We start from the raw sequence: 24,884 nt of genomic DNA, 5'->3' as shown, positions 1-24,884 counted from the left end.
TATGATTACATTTACAAGTTCTGTGGTAGACTCTTGAGCAGGCTCCCTTCTTCTATGCCGGTGAGTCTGGAGAGTTACAGCCAAAAGCTCCGAGTCAGGAAAAGTAGGTGTGGCTTTTGGGGGCTGTGCCGCTCAGCCCCTAGAATGTAGTTGGCAGTCTCCTCCCCTTCCTGCACTTGAGCTCTTCACAGTGTGCGCACTGGAATGACAGGCATTCCTGTGTGAGGAGAGCCAGCGTGAAGACATATTTGTAAGAACCACAAGTGCCTAGGCCAGGATACAGGGAACAGAAACTCCAGCAGATTAACTGACCTCATGCTCTTTCCTGATATTTGGGAGTGACACTGAGAAAGGAGTGCCTGTCCCCTCTCTATGTGGATTTATCTTTTAAGAAAAGTTTTCTTTGGTCCGGGACAGTTTGTTGTCGTGAGACACATCAGACAATTTAATCATGGGGCAAGCTGACGTCTCCAGACCGGTAAATCCAGATGCAGTTGGTGAGTAATAGAAGGCAAGGAAACAAAATCTTGACAGAGGCAAGGCAGATGAATAGGTGAGATTGAATATTTTATAGAAAGTTGAATGTTGTGAGGATTTTGTTGTTTGTAACTTTAGGACATTCACAACTTTGTAAAGAATGAATGAAAATTTGTAAGTTGTTTTTCACTCAGTTATATTAATTTACCACTCATAGTTTTGTCTTACTTGATCCCTTTGGAGTTTTTTTTTTTATATAATAATGCTAGGAAGCCATCTATTAATTTCTTGCTCTTGCAGAAGATAAGTACTACAGGAAATCGTATTTAGGATTCAGTGTTGTTTTACTAGCATGTTGCGGGACTTGAGATCTATATGGCATAGAACTAGAACTGTTGACTTCTATAATTGGACCATTTTCAAGAATTGTTATAATTTCTGGGGCGCCTGGGTGGCTCAGTGGGTTAAGCGGCTGCCTTCGGCTCAGGTCATAATCCCAGGGTCCTGGGATCGAGCCCCGCATCGGGAGCCCGCTTCTCCCTCTCTCTCTGCCTGCCTCTCTGCCTATTTGTTCTCTCTCTGTATCTCTCTGCCAAATAAATAAATCAAATCTTTAAAAAAAAATTGTTATAATTTCTTAGACTCAATTATACATTCTCCAAATAAGTCTCCGGCTTTTCCCATTGTGCTGGTATTTCCATTTCTTGTAAGGCAGTTCTTTGGTATAAACATTTTTGATGTCAGTGCTTTACATTTGAAGTGTTATTGTCTCAGAGATAGCTAGAGACCAAGCTGGTAATCGCAAGTGTAGCTTAGAGTTTCAAGGCTTGTAAATGAAATGAAAGTCCATTGTCCGTGAAGACTCATTTTCCCACCTGTGTGGGGTTTTGTGTAAGATGAAGATGTAAAGGTAGGAAAAATAGTTTTAAGTGGAATTGTTAAAGGGTTGGAAATATAAACAAAGTGGGGGAAAGCCTGGGAATCATTTCTTGACATTATACTTTTAAAAAAGATTTGTACCTTCTCTTTGATTTTGGAAGCAGTAGAAAACATGTTCAGTCCTAGGCTCCTCTTTTTTTCAGAAATGAAAAATGTTGGGGCGCCTGGGTGGCTCAGATGGTTAAGCGTCTGCCTTCGGCTCAGGTCATGATCCCAGGGTCCTGGGATCGAGTCCCGCATCGGGCTCCCTGCTCCTTGGGAGCCTGCTTCTCCCTCTGCCTCTCTCTCTCTCTCTGTCTCTCATGAATAAATAAATAAAATCTTTAAAAAAAAAAAAGAAATGAAAAATGTTGATGACTTTAAAGAAAAGTTTAAAGTGTGAGAACACAGGTAACATTCCCAAATGTCTTGTGATTTAATATTATTTAGTTGCTTTTTTTTAAGATTTTATTTATTTATTTGACACAGAGAAAGAGACAATGAGAGAGGGAACACAAGGGGGGAGTTGGAGAGGGAGAAGCAGGCCTCCCGCTGGGGAGGGAGCCCAATGCGGGGCTTGATCCTAGGACCATGATCTCAGGATCATGACCTGAGCAGGAGGCAGTCACCCAATTGACTGAGCCACCCAGACCCCTCAATGTTATTTAGTTTCTAAAAGTGTGTTTTCCCCCTGAGAACTTGCCAGATGAAATTACTACAAAGTATTTTTCATGTTTTACTGAAACTGAAGCACATGGATCAAAAAGTGAGTCAGCAACAGATTTTTAGGACCAAAGTCAGGACTTGATTCACTTTACCTTGATCACCAGGAATTTTTAATTTTTAAAAATTTTTTTAAAGATTTTATTTATTTATTTGACAGAGAGAGACAGTGAGAGCAGGAACACAAGCAGGGGGAGTGGGAGAGGGAGAAGCAGGCCTCCCGCTGAGCAGGGAGCCCGATGTGGGACTCGATCCCAGGACCCTGGGATCATGACCCAAGCCAAAGGCAGATGCTCAACGACTGAGCCACCCAGGCACCCAAGTTTTAAAAAATTTTTAATGAAATGTTTCATAAATAGAATAAGGCATAGAGAAAAATATAAAGGATCCTCTGGGGCCACTGCCCAGCTTAAGAAATGAAATTAAAAAGAGAGATATCCCACCTCACCCCTAGCTCTATGTCTGCATTCTCTTGTGATGACATTTTCTTTCTTTGCTCCCAGAGGTAACCATTCTCCTGAATTTGGTATATTCACTTTTGGGCCACTAAATTTTCCTGTCGTTCTTGATTAATAAGGACGAATAAGGATCTAAACAATGCTAGACATTTATCTATGAGATGGAAATGAATGGTCTTTGAAAAGCAAGAAATGGGTAAGAAGGTATAACTAACTAACAGGATATAACTTACTTATGAAGAATGCCTATCTAACACCTATATACAATATATTTCATCTGAGTAGATAAAGTTTGGTATATTTGTTTGATAAAAAGTGTGCATCAAATTCATCAATTTTTCTACCAATAGTCCTAAAAAGATACCTATGAAGAAGAAATAGAAATCACTCAGGTACCTAACTAAGATTCTTATGTTCTCTCTAGATTTAATTTTTGGGTGTTATTTCCTATTGCCTAGATAATTCATAGGTGGCTGTAAGCTATTTTAATGGACAGACTGTATATATATATAAAAGATTTTCTACACCCAATGTGGGGCTTGAACACACAACTCCGAGATCAAGAGTCTCATGCTCTACCAGCTGGGCCAGCCATACATCCCAATTATAGTTCTTATAATTCAGGATTTATTCTATTTGAGCAAATCAGGGCCAGGTCATGAAGGGTCAACACTGACAACTTTGAGTACTACATCATTGCTTTAAAGGCTTCTTACCAAACATAACTGTTTCTTTATGAAATTTAAAAAGCATTTCAGTAAGTGGGTATGTGGAAAGTCTTACCAGATTCTTTGGAAGAATAAATGTGCAAAGTAAATGAAGACTTAAATTATTTGTTTACAGTTCTGGGCCTATAATATAGTAGTTAATTTTGAGCTTTGAAATTGATAGTATTGGGATACCTGGCTGGCTCTGTTGGTAGAGCATGAGACTCTTGAGCCTGGGGTTGTGAGTTCAAGCCCCATGCTAGGGGTAGAATTTACTTCAAAAAAACTAAATAATAATAAAATTTATGGTACTAGGTTTGGCAGGCCAAGTGATACAAAATAAATTACTGAATATGTTGAATATATTTCTTATTATTTTTAAGGCACTGTAAATGTTTTAGTGGACCCTGTATAGGTATAACTCAAGTCTTATGCCCTTGAGAAATTTACTTTCTAGTTGAGAATTTAAATATTGAAAGAAAAAATCCAAGATATTTATAAATTTGTTTAAGATAAGGCCTATTCTTGGGGTGCCTGGCTGGCTCAGTCAGTGGAGCATATGACTCTTGATATTGGGGTTGTGGGTTCGAGTCCCATGTTGGGTGTAGAGATTACTTAAAAATAAAATCTTTAAAAACAAATAAAAGGGGCGCCTGGGTGGCTCAGTCGTTAAACATCTGCCTTCAGCTCAGGTCATGATCCCAGGGTCCTGGGATCGAGCCCCACATCGGGCTCTCTGCTCCACAGTAAGCCTGCTTCTCCCTCTCCCACTCCCCCTGCTTGTGTTTCCTCTCTCACTGTGTCTCTCTCTCTGTCAAATAAATAAATAAAATCTTTAAAAACAAACAAATAAAAAAGATAAGATGTATTGCTGTTAACTAAGAAAAGTCTGATTTCAAATAAATAACCTTTGCATGAGGACGCATATGCACGTTGACAAGATGTTATGTCAGTATTCATTTAGAGTTTTACTATAGGATCTCTCTAACAACTGGTGAACTAATTGATTATTTAAATGCAGAGAAGGAATTTATGCTATAATGTCCATTCAAGGGAATTAGCAATTATCCTCAGTAGTTCTTATAAAAATAATTATCCTCAAAGAAATATGTCCATAGGAGAATCCTGTGTATTTACTCAGATAAAACTGTCAAGTAGAGACACCTGGGTGGCTCAGTCAGTTAAGCGTCTGCCTTCAGCTCAGGTCATGATCCCAGGGTCCTGGGATCGAGCCCTAATCGGGCTCCCTGCTCAGCGGGGAGCCTGCTTCTCCCTCTCCCTCTGCTGCTCCCCCTGCTTGTACTCGCTCGCTCTCTCTCTCTCTCAAACAAATAAAATCTTAAAATAAATAAATAAATGAAATGGCCCTATGATTCCATTCTGTTTTCCATGAGAACCAAAACAAGGTAGTTTTCCTCCTTGTTTCCCTTTGTCAGAACACTGGGTATATAATGCTGGCTATAGTTTTATGATTGTGTGTTCTAAAGAAAACATGTTTTTGAGTCATGCAGCTGCAGCCCACCATGAAACATGCTGGAATTGGAGGTCTTGTTGTTTCTTGGAGGTAGTGGATGTTGGGAGAGGAAGATAACTAACCAAATTACAGTTTGGAGTTTCTGATTTGAGTAGTACCCTGACACTATGCCCTGGTCTTTAAACTACTTACTCCCTCACTCAAGTTGTAGCACCTCAAATTTCATAGGCTTGTTTCTTATACCATGTATTATACAGAGTTCTAGTACTCTCTTTTTCAACCCTCAGGTTTTTCCTAGTCAACATTTAATTCAGCTTTTTTAGTTTCAGTTTAGTTGTTCCAGGTGAATTTTTGGAGTGATTTTTAAAATAAATATATAATATTAAAAATTATGGGGCGCCTGGGTGGCTCAGTTGGTTAAGTGACTGCCTTCGGCTCAGGTCATGATCCCGGAGTCCTGGGATCGAGTCCCACATCGGGCTCCCGGCTCAGTGGGGAGCCTGCTTCTCCCTCTGACCCTCTCCTCTCTCATGTTGTTTCTGTCTCTCTCACTCTCTAATAAATAAGTAAAATCTTTTTTAAAAAATAAAAATATTAAAAATTATGTAATGCTTTTCATCTTCAAATAAAGTATTCATTAACTATTAGCTAGAGTTACATGTATCTACATTACTTACTAGAGATAAGGATAAAACAGGGTTAAACAATAAGCCCTAGGTGAAAGACAGTGTTCATTTTAGAATCTGATTTAGAACCAATTCTTAAGGATTTTTTAAAAAGATTTAATTTATTTATTTATTAGAGAGAAAGAACCCGAGCTGGGGGAGGAGCAGAGGGAGAGGAACAAACAGACTCCATGTTGAGTGTGAGCCCAACTGGGAGCTCGATCTCACAACCCTGAGATCATGACCTGAGCCAAAATCAAGAGTTAGACGCCTAACTGACTGAGCCACCCAGGAGCCCCTCTATAACCAATTCTTAAGGTAAGGCACAGGCAATTGGAGTCAACAGAAAACTTAGTTTTTAACGCAGCCTTCACTACCCTCTCCCCTTCATTAGGCCTGGTAATAAGAAACAAAGTTATTGGGTCTTAGTTCCACATCTATTTCTTGTACCTTATTAAGTTTAAAAAATGTTTGGATTTAAAGCATATAAAGTTCTCCCCTTTTACCCATAAAATTTTTATAATAACCAGTTTTTTGTCCAGAATTTAAAATCTATAGTTTTGTACAACAGCATACCTACTTCATTATCAAGAAGTTGTCAGATATCTTGGGGCGCCTGGGTGGCTCAGATGGTTAAGCGTCTGCCTTTGGCTCAGGTCATGATCCCAGGGTCCTGGGATCGGGTCCCGCATTGGGCTCCCTCCCCTTGGGGAGCCTGCTTCTCCCTCTGCCTCTCTCTCTCTTTCTCTCTCTCTGTCGTCTCTCATGAATAAATAAATAAAATCTTTAAAAAAAAAAAAGAAGTTGTCAGATATCTTAAAAAAATTTTTTTTATTTACATGGGGCTTGAACTCACAACCCTGAGATCAAGACCTGAGCTGAGATCAAAGGTCAGACGCTTAACTGACTGAGCCACCCAGGTGCCCCACAATTATCTTTTTTTTTAATCTTTTTTTTAAAGATTTTATTTATTTATTTGAGAGAGAGAGAATGAGAGATAGAGAGCACGAGAGGGAAGAGTGTCAGAGGGAGAAGGAGACTCCCTGCTGAGCAGGGAGTCCAATGTGGGACTACATCCCGGGACTCCAGGATCATGACCTGAGCCGAAGGCAGTCGCTTAACCAACTGAGCCACCCAGGCGCCCTCCACAATTATCTTTTTTAAGTTTAAGGTATACAGCATGACTTGCCTTACATATATTGGGATCAATTATTTTTTATAATCTAATAGTTCTGGTTTTTGTTTTTATTTTTTTTATGCCCACTGAGTTTGAAACAGATCTTGTGTTTATACAAGCATTTTAACAGCATCAAAACTTTGTAAATGGAGAACATTAATTTGTGGTACTTAAACTATTGCACTTACTCATTTTTGCCTTCTAAAAGAGAATTATTATTGGATTTAAAGGACTGTTTTTAGAAAACTGTAACAAAAGTACAGAAAGCAAAACCTGCTGCTAATGAACAAAGCAGGCTTTGTCAGAGCACACCCACAACTTCCCTTGGAAATACTGCAAAGTTCTGACCTTCTGGAAATAGAACTGGGCAGAGCACTGCAGAAGATAGTCAGGGAGAAGGTCTCTCTCTGTACCTACAGGGACAGTTAGGTCTGGGATTCCAACTCCACTAAAATAGTTTTCTGATCATGACTGCATCAAGACGGGATGCCCTTGGCAACTTGATATGTACGCTTTTTTGATAGAGATTCCAAGTTGAGAGTAAGATTTTTGTTTTTGTTTTTTAAAGATTTTATTTATTTATTTGACAGAGAGAGACAGCGAACACAAGCAGGGGGAGTGGGAGAGGGAGAAGCAGGCCTCCCACTGAGTGGGGAGCCCGACGCGGGCCTCGATCCCAGGACGCTGGGATCATGACCCAAGCCGAAGGCAGAGGCTTAACGAGTGAGCCACCCAGATGCCCCGAGAGTAAGGTTTTATGGTGAGGTGCCAGAAAATAATATATTCTCTCATGGAAAAAAGGGTTAAACTTTCCAAAGTTTTCCTGCATGTAGAAAAAGGTGCTATTGAGAAAATCCACCGGAGCAGAGAGAAGGGACACTAATTTTTGGTTGGTAGTCCACATTTGATAACCGAAAATCCTATAAGAAGTCCATGACAGACCCCTATACTATTGCTTCCTCCTCATTCCTGATTACATGTGGGAAGTGTGCCTGTTCCTTCTTTCTCAGAAGAAAGCACACCCAGATGAGTATGAAAAATATTTTTTTAAAGATTTATTTATTTATTTGACAGAGAGAGACACAGCGAGAGAGGGAACACAAGCAGGGGGAGTGGGAGAGGGAGAAGCAGGCTCCCCGCAGAGCAGAGAGCCCGATGTGGGGCTCGATCCCAGGACCCTGGGACCATGACCTGAGCCAAAGGCAGACGCTTAATGACTGAGCCACCAAGGCGCCCCTGAAAAATATTTCTGATAATTCTCATGACCAAATAATGCCAAGTGTTTTTCTTCAAAGTGTTATGAAGTAGTTTATTTTTAATTAGCCCACCTTTTATTTATTCCTCTGTTAACATTGTTACATAGCTACATTAAATTTTATTCATCCCACAATCTCCTTACTGATTTTGCCTCCAAATGACCATATATTTCTAAATCACCTTGCCCAAATGACTCCATCATCATGAGCTTGAGAACCCATAACTACCAATTTCAGAGCAAAATGAGTCAGATGGTGATGGAAAAGGAATGTAGAAAAGAGGAAATAGTATAATACCGTTATCTTTTAAAGCAATATATTCCTATGTAAAAGCAATATATTCCTATGTAAAAAAAAAAAAAGAGGGTAATTAGTGAATGAGAGGTATATGAAAGGTCAAAAAGGAAGAACAAAAACACACAAACATAGAGATGGAGAATGGAAAGGCAGAGAGAAAGAAAGTTCCAGACTAGAACTTATTAAAATTCTTTGGTCTTGGGGCACCTGGGTGGCTCAGTCTGTTAAGTGACTGACTCTTGATTTTGGCTCAGGTCATGATCTCAGGGTTGTGAGATCAAGCCCCATGTGGGGCTAATATGCTGGGCATGGAGCCTGCTTGGGATTCTCTCTTTTCTTTCCCTTTACCCCTCCCCCCTCTAAAAATAAATAAAAATAAAATAAAAATCTTTGGTATTGTGCCTAATTTAAGGACATGTGCTAATTATAATTAGCTGGCTGCTTTAATATAATACATGGTAAAGGATTTTAGTGAAGACAGAAACAGCTTTTATGTTGATCAAGAAGTACGAAGGGGTGCCTGGGTGGCTCAGTTGGTTGAGCGACTGCCTTCGGCTCAGGTCATGATCCTGGAGTCCCTGGATCGAGTCCCACATCGGGCTCCCTGCTCAGCAGGGAGTCTGCTTCTCCCTCTGACCCTCCCCCCATCTCATGTGCTTTCTCTCTCATTCTCTCTGTCTCTCAAATAAATAAATAAAATCTTTAAAAAAAAAAAAAAGAAATACGAAGTATTACTACTTGAAAGTTTTTTTTAAGATTTTATTTATTTATTTGACAGTTTATAGGTATGCTTTTGAATAATGGCTTAAAGTTGAGTTTCCAGAGCACTCCCAGACTAGTCCCATACCTCAGAGTATGACTTCAAGCCCTATCTCGCTCTCTCACATATCCCATCAAAGCATGAAGAATTTATCTGTCTCAACTTAAAAGCAAGATTCTTTAGAATTCTTTACCATATTCCAATTCTTTAGAATTATGGTACAAAGTAGTCAGTGAGAAAAGACTCCAAATACAGAATATAGTTTATAAATAAAAAAGAAAAATCAATGGGCGCCTGGGTGGCTCAGTTGGTTAAGCGACTGCCTTCGGCTCAGGTCATGATCCTGGAGTCCCGGGATCGAGTCCCGCATCGGGCTCCCTGCTCAGCAGGGAGTCTGCTTCTCCCTCTGACCCTCTTCCCTCTTGTGCTCTCTCTCTATCTCATTCTCTCTCTCAAATAAATAAATAAAATCTAAAAAAAAAAAATCAGTAAGAAAAAAAGAAAAAGATTTTTCTTTTCTAAAAAAGAAAAATTTTCAGATTGCTGAAAAATCAGTAATCTGATGTAATCTGTAATTTTACATCAGTAATCTGATGTAAAAATTATGTGCAATACTGATCCAAATCTAGAAGTTGATTGCTACATCCAATTTAAGTACAAAGTAATGACTTCTAAGAGAAGTAAACAAAAAATTTATAAAGAACCTATTGAAATTTGAAGTAATTATAATGAGGTGGCAAATTCATTTATAAGGAGACTTCAGTAAGAAACCTAATTTTAGACTTTCTATCCTTCATAAATTTTCATAGCAATATTTGAGATGAATACCAAACTTGTTAAATTATATAAAATAGAGATTGGGGGTGCCTGGGTGGCTTGGTCAGTTGAGCATCTCACTCTTGGTTTCAGCCAGGGTCATGATCTCCTGGTCATGGGATCGAGCCCTGCGTTGGGCTCTGCATTCAGTGCAGTGTCTGCTCCAGGTTCTCTCTCTCTCTCCATCTTCCTGTCTCCCTGCTCGTGTTCTCTCTCTCTCTTTCTCAAATAAAGTCTTTAAAATAGAGATTAATACCAATCATCATGTTGTTGTAAAAATTAAATCATATCATGTGCCAGCTTAGTAAATTATATTCTAAAAACTTTTGTTAATGAATGAAACCAGATGTTGGAAAGACTTGTAAGATTTCAGCTTAATCTTTATTCTGAAGGCAGCATGATTGAAAGGATCGTAGACTTTTAAAGTCATGTGGGTGGCTCAGTTGGTTGAGTGTCTTCGACTTAGGTCATGATCCCAGAGTCCCAGGATCGAGTCCTGCATTGGGCTCCCTGCTTGGTGGGGAGTCTCCTTCTCCCTCTGCCCTTCACCCTGCTCCTGCTTGTGCTCTCTCTCTCTCTCTCTCTTTCAAATAAATAAAGTCAGATACTTGGATTTGAATCCCACCTATATTTATTTTTTTTTAATAAATAAATAGGGGCGCCTGGGTGGCTCAGTCGTTAAGTGTCTGCCTTCGGCTCAGGTCATGATCCCAGGGTTCTGGGATCGAGTCCCGCTTCGGGCTCCCTGCTCGGTGGGAAGCCTGCTTCTCCCTCTCCCGCTACCCCTGCTTGTGTTCCTGCTTTAGCTGTCTGTCTCTGCCAAATACATAAATAAAATTAAAATAGATAAATAAATAAATAAAGTCAGAGACTTGGATTTGAATCCCACCTATATTATGCTATAGGCAAAGAGAAAGCATCAAAAGAATGAAATATACAAAGAAAAGCAGACCAATGGGAGGGAAAAGGCCAATTAAATGACATTTATAAGGTGTTGTAATTAAATAAACAAAATAACTCAACTCCCAACTGAAAATACTATACCCAGTGAAAATATCCTTCAAAAATGATGATATAAAATTATCCTAATTGTAGGGGCACCTGGGTGGCTCTGTCAGTTAAGCATCTGACTCTTGATTTCAGCTCAGGGTTGTGAGATCAAGCCCCGCATCAGGCTTTACACTCAGTGCCAGAGTCTGCTTGAGATTCTCTCTCCCTCTCCTCCCCCCACCCCTGTGTGCTCACATGTGCGTGCGCTCTCTCAAAATAAATAAACAATAATAAATAAATAAAATCTTTTAAAAAATTATCCTAATTATAAGCACAGGATTACAGAAAGAAATAAAGATTACCTGAGAAAGCAAATATGTAAGAAATATAAAAGAATATCATTTGTTAAAACAACAATAATAGGGCGCCTGGGTGGCTCAGTTGGTTAAGCTACTGCCTTTGGCTCAGGTCATGATCCTGGAGTCCCAGGATCGAGTCCCATATCGGGCTCCCTGCTCAGTGGGGAGTCTGCTTCTCCCTCTGACCCTCTTCCCTCTTGTGCTCTGTCTCTCATTCTCTCTCTCTTAAATAAATAAATAAAGTCTTTAAAAAAAAACACAACAATAATGTTTGCTGTGGTTTATTGTTATGTGTATGTAGAAATAAAATATAACAACACAGTAAATGGAGTTGAAATGTTTTAAGTTTCTCGCATTGTTTATTAAGTAAATAAAGCACTAACAATATAGATTCTAATAAGTCAAGGATGCACAGAACAAACCAGACCAATAGAAAATAAATAGCAAAACAGTAGGCTTAAACCGAACTGTGTCAGGAGAAACATTAAATATAAATGTACTAAGCATTCTAAAGGACAACAGTTGTCAAACTAGATAGAAAAACAAAATCAAGGCAAAGTGTTATTAGACTGGCACAGGGAATTTCATAATGATAAAAGGGTAATTTAACAAAGATATAATAACTTTAAATTTGTACACGTCCAATAATGTAGCCTTAAAGTATATAAAGCAAAAAATTAATAGAACTAAAAAGAGAAAGAGACAAATCCATTTTCATAGGTAGAGCTATTAATATACCTCTCTCAGTAACTGATAGAACAAGCTAACAACAAAAAAGAAAGAATGTTAATGATTTGTATAATGTGATTAAACGACTTGACCTCATAGGCAGATTTAGAACACTACCCCCTCAACTGCAGGATATACCATATTTCCAAGTGTACATTAACATAATGTAAATCTGGAAGAAGAATAACTAGCTCCCTGGCTAGATTGGCTGTATCTCATTGAGGGACTTGACAGACAGGAACTTGTCTGTGATCCATTCTCACCTAATACCCCTCAAGCTTTCTGGCTATTTTTCTTTGTAAAAGTATCACATAGCACTCACCTCTTCTTTCATATTGTTAATTTGTTGTTTTGTTTTTTTAGTTTTTATATTCTCTTCCTTACTACTTTTAATCAAACAGGCATTTTCCTGTGTATCATTTGGAACTGAGTAACATCAATTCGGTGGGTGGGTTAGCAGGATATTTCAAATTTCAGTTCCTCCTTTTGCCTCTAGCAAGTAAGATGACTGTGAACACGTGGTGGTGCTTAGCTCCATTTCTGTAAGTGTCATCATTAACATATGCTAAATATTATATATCTGCAATGTCTTGAGGTCTCATTGACATTTCATAATTGGGAGTTTACTGTCTTAAAGCACTGACTCTTAAAAGGGATACCATGTATTCACCCACGTGCCACTCCTGGGGGTGCATCCGGGTACCACTGAGGGGAAATTGCTGTGACAGGAGTTGTTCTGATATCTCTGCAAGTGAATTTATACAAATATGGTCTGGTGTTATAATTAACTAGATTCTCTTGCATTTCATGGAAGGAATTAGAGTAGTTGAGACACAGAATGTGTTCAAGTAAATCATGCAACTAGGAAGAAAAGAGTCATTGTCCTCTCGTCTCCATCTGTTGGACTTCAGTAGCCAGAACGCTGTTTTGGCCTAAGTTATCAATATACAGCAAAATAATGCATCCAGCAGTCACTCTGATTGTGACACTTGTATAAATCTGACTTTCATCAGCAGGTTTCCCTAGACTCACATCTATCAACTGAAAAAAGATTGGATTTGGCAACTGTTTCTTAAGAAAAAATAATAAATGCTTGTTGATTGTGTATTTTCTTTTATGAAAAACTACAGTTTTAAAAGAAACTTTTTTTAGTGCATATATTATGCCCATTTAGCTCCCCAAAAAGGAGCGTTATTTGCTTCAGATGTGAAAATGTGTACAATAAGCATGTTAACTTACTGTATGTGATAATATAGTACGTGGTCCTTGGTGTATTTCTGTAAAGTAAAGGTTCCACTTTAATTCCAGGATGGTTATTCCACGTGACTCTTTTTTTCTTCTCCTCTAGACTTCTCCAGAGAACCCTGGGACAGTAGGTGGAGTGCAAAGCTGTATTGTGTTGCCTTCCTGCTTTTTTTGTTGCTTTCCTGCTTTTATTTATTTTATTATTATTATTTTTGGCCCAGTCTTGGCTGCTCCTTTTCTGCCACTAAAGCTAACTAACTAAACCCTGCATGTGTGGTCATTATGAGGGATTCATTTCATTTTCATTTCAGTCCCGCACATATACCGTGTCAGTTATGTTTATTGTCATATCCTTAAGATCACGATTGTCCCTGATGTACTATTGTGATAGGCAAACTGGAATCCCACCTCTTCTTTCCAAAAAGATTACACTTTAAAGCACTCTCTGTAATGCCCCAGCTCCAGGCTCCTTCCAGTGCTCCAAACTTAGGGTCTTGTGAAGGGAAAAAATAATCTGAAAAACGGATACAAGTAAGGTGTTAACATTTTACCCCCTCTGAACTATTAATGTCCTGAAAGAGGAGGGCAGGGGGAGGGGAGTGTTTAGTAGAGAATGATGACTCACTCACTAAAGATGGAACTCCCCATTTCGGTGACACCACAGGCAATAATGTTAGCTGGGGAAGCCCTCCCCCGTGCCAAGAGGATGAGAGTGGCAACAGCAATAGGCTGCACTGGGGCAAGGTCTCATGCATATTGAAAAGACACCCACATTTCTGTGTGTTTGTGTGTGTGTGTGTGTGTGTGTGTGTGTGTGTGTGTGTGCGCGCGCCTTTAAGAGATTTTGAGCTGGTTATGATCGTCTCATTGAATTTTTGTCCTAAAATGATGTCAGCTTGGTTTGGTTCCTTTTCCCTCTTAGTAATTTATCTGTTATGGATTTTGATGTTTGGTGTCCATGTGATGTCAAGGAATCTGTCTGCATGATTGTTTATCATTGCTCTCATCCTTTTGAACTACCACAGGAAGAGAGGGGAAGGGACCTTTTAAAAATTATGCTGACATAATAAATTGGCTGTTCTTTTCCCTGTGTGCCTTTCACCATACTACAGAAGAAGCAAGCCAGCCCACCGCAGATCCAGGCATGGTCATGGACAGTGTGGAAGCAGGAGACACAACGCCTCCCACCAAAAGGAAGAGCAAGTTCTCAGGCTTTGGCAAGATCTTCAAGCCCTGGAAATGGCGGAAAAAAAAAAGTAGTGATAAATTCAAAGAGACATCAGAAGGTGAGACATTAAGATTTAAATATATGTCCTGAGTTAGAGAGTTTCTTATTTTAGAAGTATCTAACTTTCTCATTCTCTTCCCAAGCTTCTATAACCCCCTATTTGAAGAGGGAATTCAATCTTTTAGCAATAAAACCAAGTGGTCACTCATTAAGTCTTATATACTATAGTCTCATCCCCAGATTGCTATTTTGATGGGATTAAAGTTTATCAAGTGGTGAATGGAGTTCCTGAATGGTAGAAAATCTAAGATGCTTTTTTTTCTACTCTGACCACTTTCAGAAAAAGTTCATCCACAAATACCTTATTACTGAAATGACAATTAAAAAAGAAAGAGCTAAAATTATATAAGGATAGTTCCTTTTGAAAATGCTGCATTCCTAATAACATAGGATATGAAAGAAATTGTTTTTAAATTTGAAGTTAGTTTTCCTGTTCTTTCCAGAGAACAGAAAATTGAACCACTTTATTCTTTTACCTGTTGACTTAGACTGCTTAAAATTGACCCTTAACTGCCACATTTCTGAGTGCTGTTTTCCAATTTAATATTAAGTTTTAGAGCGAAAAATATCTATGCGAAAACCAAGGGAAGAGTTGGTTAAAAGAGGGGTTCTGTTGGAAGACTCTGAGCAGGGTGAGTTTATAAATAAAATACTATATGTCTGTCTCTATACACTTGGTGTTTGATTCTGACTAGGCATTTGAATTTTCTTTTGTTACTGCTGTTGGGAGGGAGGGGAGATTTTTTAAAGCTGTTCATGCATCTAGAATATTTTTTTCAAACTTCTACAAAAGAGAAAAAGACAGCTCAGTAGAAGAGTCTACAAAAGCACTGGACAGGGGCGCCTGGGTGGCTCAGTTGGTTGAGTGACTGCCTTCGACTCAGGTCATGATCCTGGAGTCCCGGGATCGAGTCCCACATCGGGCTTCCTGTTCAGCGGGGAGTCTGCTTCTCCCTCTGACCCTCCCCCCTCTCATGCTCTCTCTATCTCATTTTCTCTCTCAAATAAATAAAAATCTTAAAAAAAAAAAAAAAAAGACCTGGGGTGTCTGGGTGGCTCAGTTGTTAAGTGTCCGCCTTCGCCTAGGTCATGGTCCCAGTGTCCTGGGATCAAGGCCTGCATCGGGCTCCCTGCTCCGTGGGAAGCCTGCTTCTCCCTCTCCCACTCCCCCTGCTTGTGTTCCCTCTCCCACTGTGTCTCTCTCTGTCAAATAAATAAATAAAATCTTTAAAAAAAAAAAAGCACTGGATAGTTGACTAAAGAATATATACAAATGGGGCACCTGGCTGGCTCAGTCAGTGGAGCATGTGACGATTAGAGGGTCATGAGTTTGAGTCCCATGTTGGGCATAGAGATTACTTTAAAAAAAAATTTTTTTTTTAAGATTTTATATATTTATTTGACAGAGACACAGCGAGAGAGGGAACACAAGCAGAGGGAGAGGGAGAAGCAGGCTTCCTGCTGAGCAGGGGTCCCAACGCAGGGCTCGATCCCAGGACCCAGGGATCATGACCTGAGCCAAAGGCAGACTGAGCCACCCAGGCGCCCCTTAAAAAAATTTTTTTAATAGTTCAGCATAATCTGTGAAAGCTGGAGATATGCACACCTATGTGCAAGCATGTTCAGAACTTGGTATATACTCAACGAAAATATGTATACATGTGTATCAGGAGATGTGTACAAATGTGCTTGTAGCAGCAACATTTACTAACAATAGAGCAAAATTGGAAACAACCCAAATGTGCACTGATACTAAAATATATAGGGTTGCCTGGGTGGCTCAGTCAGTTAAGTGTGCAACTTGATTTCAGCTCAGGTCATGATCTCAGGGTCATGAGATTGAGCCCCACGTCGGGCTTCGTGCTCAGCATGGAGTCTGCTTAGGATTCTCTCCCTCTGCTCCCCCCCGCCCCCCACTCATGCAGTCTCTCTCTCTCAAATAAATAAATAAATCTTTAAAAGGAAAAAAAATGTTTCCAGACCCTTGAAGCCTCCCTTCCCTCCTACTAACACACCTGTCCTTCCCTCACAGAGCAATCACTCTTCTAACTCTTGTGATAATCCTCTTTGTTTTATTATAGTTTAACCACTTAAGCATGCATCTCTAAACACTGTAGTTTAAGATTGCCTGTTTTTTCTTAACATTTATAGAAATGATACATATCTTTTCATGACTGACTTCAGTTGCTCAATATTATGAGAATCATAGCATGCAGGTGTGGTTTGTTTCATTGCTGTATAATATTTCATTTTATTAATGTATCACAAGTTATTTATATATATATATTTTTAAGATTTATTCATTTTTAGGGGCACCTGGGTGGCTCAGTCATTAAGCATCTGCCTTTGGCTCAGGGCATGATCCCAGGGCCCTGGGGTAGAGCCAGCCCCACATTGGGCTCCCTGCTCAGCGGGGAGTCTGCTTCTCCCTCTCCCACTCCCCCTATGTTCCCTCTCTCGCTGTGTCTCTCTCTGTCAAATAAATAAATAAAATCTTTAAAAAAATAGTTATTCATTTTTAGAGACAGAGCACATGTGAGCGGGGCGGGGGGCGGGAGGGCCAGGGAGCAGATGGAGAGGAGAGAAACAGACTCCTCTCTGAGCACAGAGCCCAACAGAGGGCTCTATCTCACAACCCTGAGGTCATGACCTACACTGAAGTCTGATACTTACCCAACTGAGCCACCCAGGCACACCCTCCGGAAACATTTTTCTTTCTTTCTTTCTTTCTTTAAATTCAATTAATTAACATATAGTGTATTATCAGTTTCACAGGTAGAGTTCAGTGATTCATCGGTTGCATATAACACCCAGTGCTCATTCCATCACGCACCCTCCTTAATGCCCATCACCCACTTACTCCATCCCCCCACACACCTCCCCTCCAGCAATCCTCAGTTTGTTTCCTATAGTTTTTTTTTTTTTTAAGATTTTATTTATTTATTTGAGAGAGAGAGAATGAGAGATAGAGAGCACGAGAGGGAAGAGGGTCAGAGGGAGAAGCAGACTCCCCGCTGAGCAGGGAGCCCGATGCGGGACTTGATCCCGGGACTCCGGGATCATGACCTGAGCCAAAGGCAGTCGCTTAACCAACTGAGCCACCCAGGCGCCCTTTTTAAAAATTTTTTATTATTCTTATTTATTTTATTTATTTTAATTTTTTAATTTTTTTTTGTTTCCTATAGTTAAGAGTCTCTTGAAATAGGTCAATCAGAGAAGGACAATTATCATATGATCTCACTGATATGAAGAATTTGAGAAACAAGACAGGATCATAGGGGAAGAGAGGGAAAAATGAAACAAGGTGAAACCAGAGAGGGAGACAAACCATAAGAGACAGGAAACAAACTGAGGGTTGCTAGAGTCATGGGGGGTGGGAGGTATGGGGTGGCTGGGTGATGGACATTGCGGAAGGTATGTGCTATGGTGAGCACTGTGAATTGTGTAAGACTGATGAATCACAGACCTGTACCCCTGAAATAAATAATACATTATATGTTAATAAAAAAAAAAGTCTTTTACAGTTTGTCTCCCTCTGTGATTTCGTCATTTTATTTTTCCATCCCTTCCCTATGATCCTCTGTTTTGTTTCTTAAATTCCACATATGAGTGAAATCATATGAGAATTGTCTTTCTCTGACTAACTTATTTCGCTTAGCATAATACTCTCTGGTTCCATCTATGTCATTGCAAATGGTAAGATTCATTTTTTTGATGGCTGAGAAATATTCCATTGTGTATATATGTATGTATGTATATATATATGCACCACATCTTTATCCATTCATCTGTCAATGGGCATCTGGGCTTTTTCCACAGTTTGGCTATTTGGAAATATTTCTTAATGTCCTTGATGATCACAAAAGTGTCCTTGTAATATCTCATTGAAATTTACATTTATGTTTTATATATTTTTCTCTACTAATGTTATACTTGACAATAAAAAACTAAATAAGATATTTTAGGAGAATTCAATGCTGTGCTGTCTATATTTGATTTATTTAAGGAAGGCAAATATTTTTTGTGGGAATGAAAATATCTAGTGAAGGGAAAATATTAAAACATAAGCAAGAATAACTGATTTTTTTTAAGGAATCTCAACTTAGGGATGTAAATATGAAATGATTTTATTATAATAATTACCTCCTAATTTCCTATACTAAAGGTGGCCATTTTCTTGGTGAGGGGTTAAAAAAAAAAAAGGACTGTTCGCTCTTCCTTCCAGGTGTCTACCCTAACTGGCTATGATTTTTTTTTTTTTTTTAAGATTTTCTTTATTTATTTGACAGAGAGAGACACAGCGAGAGAGGAAACACAAGCAGGGGGAGTGGGAGAGGGAGAAGCAGGCTTCCCGTGGAGCAGGGAGCCCGATGCGGGGCTCAATCCCAGGAGCCTGGGATCATGACCTGAGCCGAAGGCAGACGCTTAACGACTGAGCCACCCAGGTGCCCCTGTGATCTTTAACTCTGAAACTGAGTGGCTTGTGAAGGATCCTTCGAACCGACCTTTCTGTGTCTCTGTACGATCTCAGCTTCGTGCCAGCTGCAGTACTGTGTCGCTTTCCTTTGCTTTTTTTTTTTGTTTTAATATATATTTTTTAAAGATTTTTGTTTATTTGTTTTAGAGAGAGAGAGAAAATGGGGGGGGCAGAATCAGAATCTCAGGCAGACTCCAAGCTGAGTGCAGGGAGCCTGATGCAGGGCTCAATCCTGTGACCCTGAGATCATGACTTAAGACAAAATCAAGAAACGCTTAACCAACTGAGCTACACAGGTGTCCCTATTTGTTTGAGTTTTGGGGATTTTTTTGTTTGTTTTTTGGTTTTTGGGTTTTTTTGGTGGGCAGCAAAGCAAAGTTTATTGAGCAATAGTAAAGTGATAGTACAAAGCCCCTGAAGAGGGAGGGGGCCTGAGAGGGTTGCCCGGTTTGAGTGTTTTGACCAAAGTTGTCTCCATGCCCAGATTGCTTCCCTAATCTTCTGTTTGTCATAAAGATCATGTTTTGGTGTTTCAACACTCATTACTCATTTAATAATGTCAGGACTTTTCTCCAATGTGTGATTTTTATGAAGCAGCTTATCGAAAGAGTTAAGACTACAGTACGTTGGCTGTATTTCAGTTCTCTTCATTAGAGTTCCTTTGCATGAGACAAATCTGAAAACCACATTTTAAAACTGTATCCTGTCCTTTGGACAGTGAGAGAAAAGAACCAAGCCAATGGAATATTACACTTTTTAGGTTTTGAACCATATTAATATATTGCTTATTCACAAAATTTAATTAAATTGTATAGACTGAAGTTTTTTTTATTTTTTTTTAAAGATTTTATTTATTTATTTGACAGAGAGAGACACAGCGAGAGAGGGAACACAAGCAGGGGGAGAGGGAGAGGGAGAGGCAGGCCTCCCGCGGAGCAGGGAGCCCGATGCGGGGCTGGATCCCAGGACCCCGGGACCATGACCTGAGCCGAAGGCAGATTCCCAATGACTGAGCCACCCAGGCGCCCTGAAGATTTTTTTTTTTTAAAGATTTATTTGTTTTGGGGGCGCCTGGGGGGCTCAGTCGTTAAGCGTCTGCCTTCGGCTCAGGTCATGATCTCAGGGTCCTGGAATCAAGCCCCGCATCGGGCTCCCTGCTCAATGGGGAGTCTGCTTCTCTGTCTCCCACTCCCATTGCTTGTGCTCACACTCTCTCGCTCTCTGTCTGTCAAATAAGTAAATAAAATATATAAAAAAAAAGATTGATTTATTTTAGAGAGAGAGAACACAAGTAGGGGGAGGAGCAGAGGGAGAGGAAGAGAGAGAATCCCAAGCAGACCCCTCACTGAGTGCAGAGCCTGATGTGGGGTTTGATCTCACAACCCCAAGATCACAACCTGAGCTGAAATCAAGAGCCACCCGAGCGCCCCTAGATTGAAGATTTTTAAATCTCAACTACCTAAAATTTTTAAGGGTGGTGGAGCAGAGGGAGATTCTTAAGTAGGCTCCAGGCCCGGTGTATACCCTGTCGTGGGGCTCCATCTCACAACCTTGAGATCATGACCTGAGCTGAAATCAAGAGTCGGACTCTTAACTAACTGAGCTACCCAGGCACCTCTCAACTATATAAACATTTAACAAAGAAACAAACAAGAAAAATTACTAAAATATTAATTAGCATTGGTTGTTAGGATGGGAATACAGGGGGCTTTTTTTTTTCTATTTTTTGAATTTTCTACATGGTTAGCTATGAGCATGGATAACCAGTTTTTTAATGAGACTTTGAATTTTACATTTGGACATAAAATCTTCTAGGTATTTTAGGTGGTTAACTATAATTGTAACACCTCTGTTGTAGCACCTTTGAACCTTGCTTTTTTTTTTTTTAATAATAGCCATTTCTTACCCCATGCCCTCTTCTGCCTCACCTTTCTTGCTCACTCACTCACAAACCCCATACATTACTTGTTTGTTGTTTTTCACCTTCATTCCGTTTCTTTCGCCCTATGCTTCCTATTGGCTCTTGATCCAAGTTGTTTTTAGCCTACAAGCCCAAAGGCCCAATTGATAAATGAGTTGTAGCCATTTGGCAAGATACTACTCTGCCAACCAGAGAACTGACTGAAAGCTTTACTCTAGGAAAAAACTCTGAAATAGACCCTGGGGCCTGGCTTCTAATCTCCAGTTTAGGCCAAAGGCAACATTGAACTTTGAAGTTTTTTTCATACTCAGACACAGCTTTTGGCTTAAATATATATGGTTCTAAGTTGACTATATTATAAAATATTTAATATGTTTTTTGAGATGGGGCATGAACATTCATAGATGTTAAAGCTGGATACTGCTTATACTCCACTCTGTTAGCATTATAGAAAACCTTTGCATCAAATATAAGAAATTTTAATAGACACAAAGATCAGTGGAACAGAATAGAGAGCCCAGAAGTAAACCCACGATTATATGGTCAATTAATCTATGGCAAAGGAGGCAAGGATATACAATGAGGGAAAAATGGTTTCTTCAACAAATCGTGCTGGGAAAGCTGGACAGCTCCATTGACAAGAATGGAACTGGACCACTTCCTTATGCCACACACAAAAATAAACTCAAAATGGATGAAAGACCTAAATGTAAGACCTGTCATAAAATTCCTAGAAGGAGGGGCGCCTGGGTGGCTCGGTTGGTTAAGCAACTGCCTTCAGCTCAGGTCATGATCCCGGAGTCCCAGGATCAAGTCCCGCATCGGGCTCCCTGTTCAGCGGGGAGTCTGGTTCTCCCTCTGACCCTACCCCCTTTTGGGCTCTCTCTCTCACTCTCTCTTTCAAATAAATAAAATCTTTAAAAAATAATAATAATAAATAAAATTCCTAGAAGGAAACATAGGCAGTAAGCTCTTTAGCATCAGCCATAGAAACATTTTTCTAAGTATGCCTCCTTTGGCAAGGGAAACAAAAGTAAAATTACACTATTGGGACTACATCAAAATAAAAAACTTTTGCACAGCAAAGGAAACAATAAAACAAAAAGATAACTTACCAAGTGGGAGAAGATATTTGCAAATGATATATTTGATAAAGGGTTAGTATCTAAAATATATAAGGAAGTTACACAACTCAACACCAAAAAAACAAATAACCCAGTTAAAAAATTGGGCAGAAGGGGGCACCTGAGTAGCTCAGTCGGTTAAGTGCCTGCCTTCAGCTCAAGTCGTATTCTCAGGGTCCTGGGATTGAGCCCTATGTCAGACTCCCTGCTGAGCTTATCCCTCTCCGTCTCCCCCTCCTCATTCTCTCTCTCTCAAATAAATAAATAAAATCTTTTTAAAAAGGGGAAGAGCAAAAGACATGAATAGACATTCTTCCAATGAAGACAAACAGATGGCCAACAGATACATGAAAAGATGTTCAGCATCACTCGTCATCAGTGAAATGCACACCTCACATCTGTCAGAATGGCTAAAATAAAAAACAAGAAATAACAGGTGTTGGTGAGGATGTGGAGGAAAAAGAACCCTCATACACTGTTGGTGGGCATGCAAGCTGATACAACCACTGTGGAAAACAATATGAACATTCCTCAAAAAATTAATTATAGCATTATTTACAATAGCTAGGATATGGAAGCAACCCAAGTGTCCATCCATAGATGAATGGATAAAGACAGTGTGTGTATGTGTGTGTGTGTGTGTGTGTGTGTGTGTATACACACATTATGGAATATTACTCAGCCATAAAAAAAGAATGAAATCTTGCCATTTGTAACAACAGGGATGAATCTAGAGGATAATCCTAAATGAAATAAGTTAGAAAAAGACATACCATATGATTTCAGTCATATGTGGAATTTAAGAAATAAAACATGTGAACAGAGAAAAAAGACACACAAAAAACCAGACTCTGAAATATAGAGAACTGGCAGTTGCCACGTGGTAAGTGGGGGTGGGGGGTCAAATAGGTGAAGAGGTTAAGAGCACACTTACCATGATGAGCACTGAGTAATGTATAGAATTGTTGAATCATTATATTGTACACATGAAACTAACACTATTTTATTATACTTGAATTTAAAACAAATCTTAAAAAATTTTTGAAAGAGGGGCGCCTCAGTGGCTCAGTCAGTTAAGTGACTGCCTTCAGCTCAGGTCATAATCCCAGAGTCCCAGGATCGAGTCCCACCTCGGGCTCCCCAATCAGCGGGGAGTCTGCTTCTCCTCCTGACCCTCCTCCATCTCGTGCTCTCTCCCTCACTCTCTGTCTCTCAAATAAATAAATACAGTCTTTTAAAAATAAATAAAAATTTTTAAAAAGAAAGTTTACTTGAAAGTAGACAATCCTGAGTAAATAGCTTGAGAAATAACTGATCACTTTTTCTTTTTAAGATTTTATTTGGGGGCACCTGGGTGGCTCAGTCATTAAGTGTCTGCCTTTGGCTTAGGTCATGATTCCAGGTCCTGGGCTTGAGCCCTGCATCGGGCTCCCTGCTCAGCGGAAAGCCTGCTTTTCCCTCTCCCACTCCCCCTGCTTGTGTTCCCTCTTTCACTGTGCCTCTCTCTGTCAAATAAATAAAATCTTAAAAAAATAATTTTTATTAGTTTATTTATTTTAGAGAGAGTGGGTGCAAGCAGGCAAGCAGGGGGAGGGGCAAAGAGGGAGGGAGAGGGACAAACAGACTCTGCGCTGAGTGTGAGCCCCATGAGGGGCTCAGTCTCACAACCCTGAGATCATGACCTGAGCCAAGATCAGATTCAGATGCTTAACCAACTGAGCCACCCAGGACCCCGGATCACTGATCACTTCTGCAGTATTTTCCTAGTGCATGCTGAGTAGAAATCAGTTAATAATGTGTATGGTTTTCAAAAGTAGTAGTCTTTTTTTGGCTTTGAAGTGATTCCTTGGTTTATATTCTAAAAGGTCCTGTTTTTGTTAAGGATGGGCTATATTAACATAAGTGATAACTTACTACATTTGCATAGTTGTCATCTTGCTACCTTCCCTATTTTAAAATAGTTATCAGAATGCTTTAGCTTGAGAAATGTATTTTCATTTAGTGCTCATTTGCCATAGACTCTTTAGAACTTTCAGGCCAAGCTCCACCTCTCATTGACACTGCATGGAGAATGATCCTCCCTAATCTAGTAGGAGGTTGGGGTGAGGGAGACTTGTCTCTGAGAACTTGAAGGACTAACTCAAGAGTCACTAAAATGATACTACCCAGAGGATCTCACTGTGGAAAGCCAAAGTGGAAACTGTGTAGAGAGCAACCATTTCCAGTCCCCATGACACTAGGAGGTGAGACGGAGTTTAAGTCTCTAACCCCAGTTTTCTCAGTTCTCTTCTCCAAGGGAGTCCAGGGAAGCTCAGTAGGGCACGTTTATTGAACTGTTCCGTGCAGGAATCTTACCTGAAGTCTCCACAGTGATGAGTGGTCCTCCCAAAGCCTCCAGCCTAGGGATCATTCCTGCAGTTTAGTTTGTAGGCATGTGTCTTTCTGTCACGTTGAGCTCTGATCAGTCCACCAGTTCTTCCCCTTGCTCTGCATTCCTAATGCCTGGCACCCTCTGCTGTGTCTCACCTTTATTCCAGCAGGAGCTTATTAGTAGCTTTCCTGTTCCAGTCCCTGCCTGACCCACCCTCCTCTCAGCTCTCACATTTAACCTTCGAAAAGACAGATCAGGTCAGATCTCTCTCCTCCTTTAAAATATTTTATTTATTTATTTGAGAGAGAGCATGAGGGGGGGAGGGTCAGAGGGAGAAGGAGACTCTCTGCTCAGCAGGGAGCCCGATGCGGGACTCGATCCCGGGACTCCAGGATCATGACCTGAGCCGAAGGCAGTCGCTTAACCGACTGAGCCACCCAGGCGCCCCTCTCTCCTCCTTTAATTCTTCGGCTTCCCGTTGCCTACAGGATTTGGCCCAGGCTCTTTTACGTGGCATTTGGTGTCCTTCATAGCTGGGTTCTGGCTGGCCTTTCCAGTCCTGTCCATGACTATTTCTTATATGCATCTGTTTTCCTGCCAGACAAACTAGATGCCAGTTCCCAGACATGCCAGCTGATTTCATCCCTTCATC

At 40.1% G+C, this 24,884-nt stretch overlaps 1 protein-coding gene across 15 annotated transcripts in view; it reads left to right on the top strand.

Moving 5' to 3' along the window:
- The window catches only part of PHACTR4 (phosphatase and actin regulator 4), a 110,278-nt gene that overhangs the window by 62,637 nt on the left and 22,757 nt on the right, over positions 1-24,884 (top strand). For 6 of the 15 annotated variants that reach the window (XM_088022534.1, XM_088022532.1, XM_028113708.2 and 3 more), the window contains 2 exons: positions 14,164-14,337; positions 14,891-14,971. In XM_088022534.1, coding sequence (XP_087878660.1) covers positions 14,164-14,337; positions 14,891-14,971 — 255 coding nt within the window. Of the gene's footprint in view, positions 1-13,154; positions 13,183-14,163; positions 14,338-14,890; positions 14,972-24,884 lie in introns of all 15 variants that reach the window. The other 9 variants (XM_028113704.2, XM_028113702.2, XM_088022530.1 and 6 more) reach the window with 3 other exon arrangements.

This window comes from Eumetopias jubatus, unplaced genomic scaffold (genome assembly GCF_037043125.1).
Source record: "Eumetopias jubatus isolate StellerSeaLion01/CBP00866 unplaced genomic scaffold, mEumJub1_p1.0 scaffold_4, whole genome shotgun sequence".
NCBI lineage: Eukaryota > Metazoa > Chordata > Mammalia > Carnivora > Otariidae > Eumetopias > Eumetopias jubatus.
This window is presented reverse-complemented; position numbering and strand designations above follow the sequence as displayed.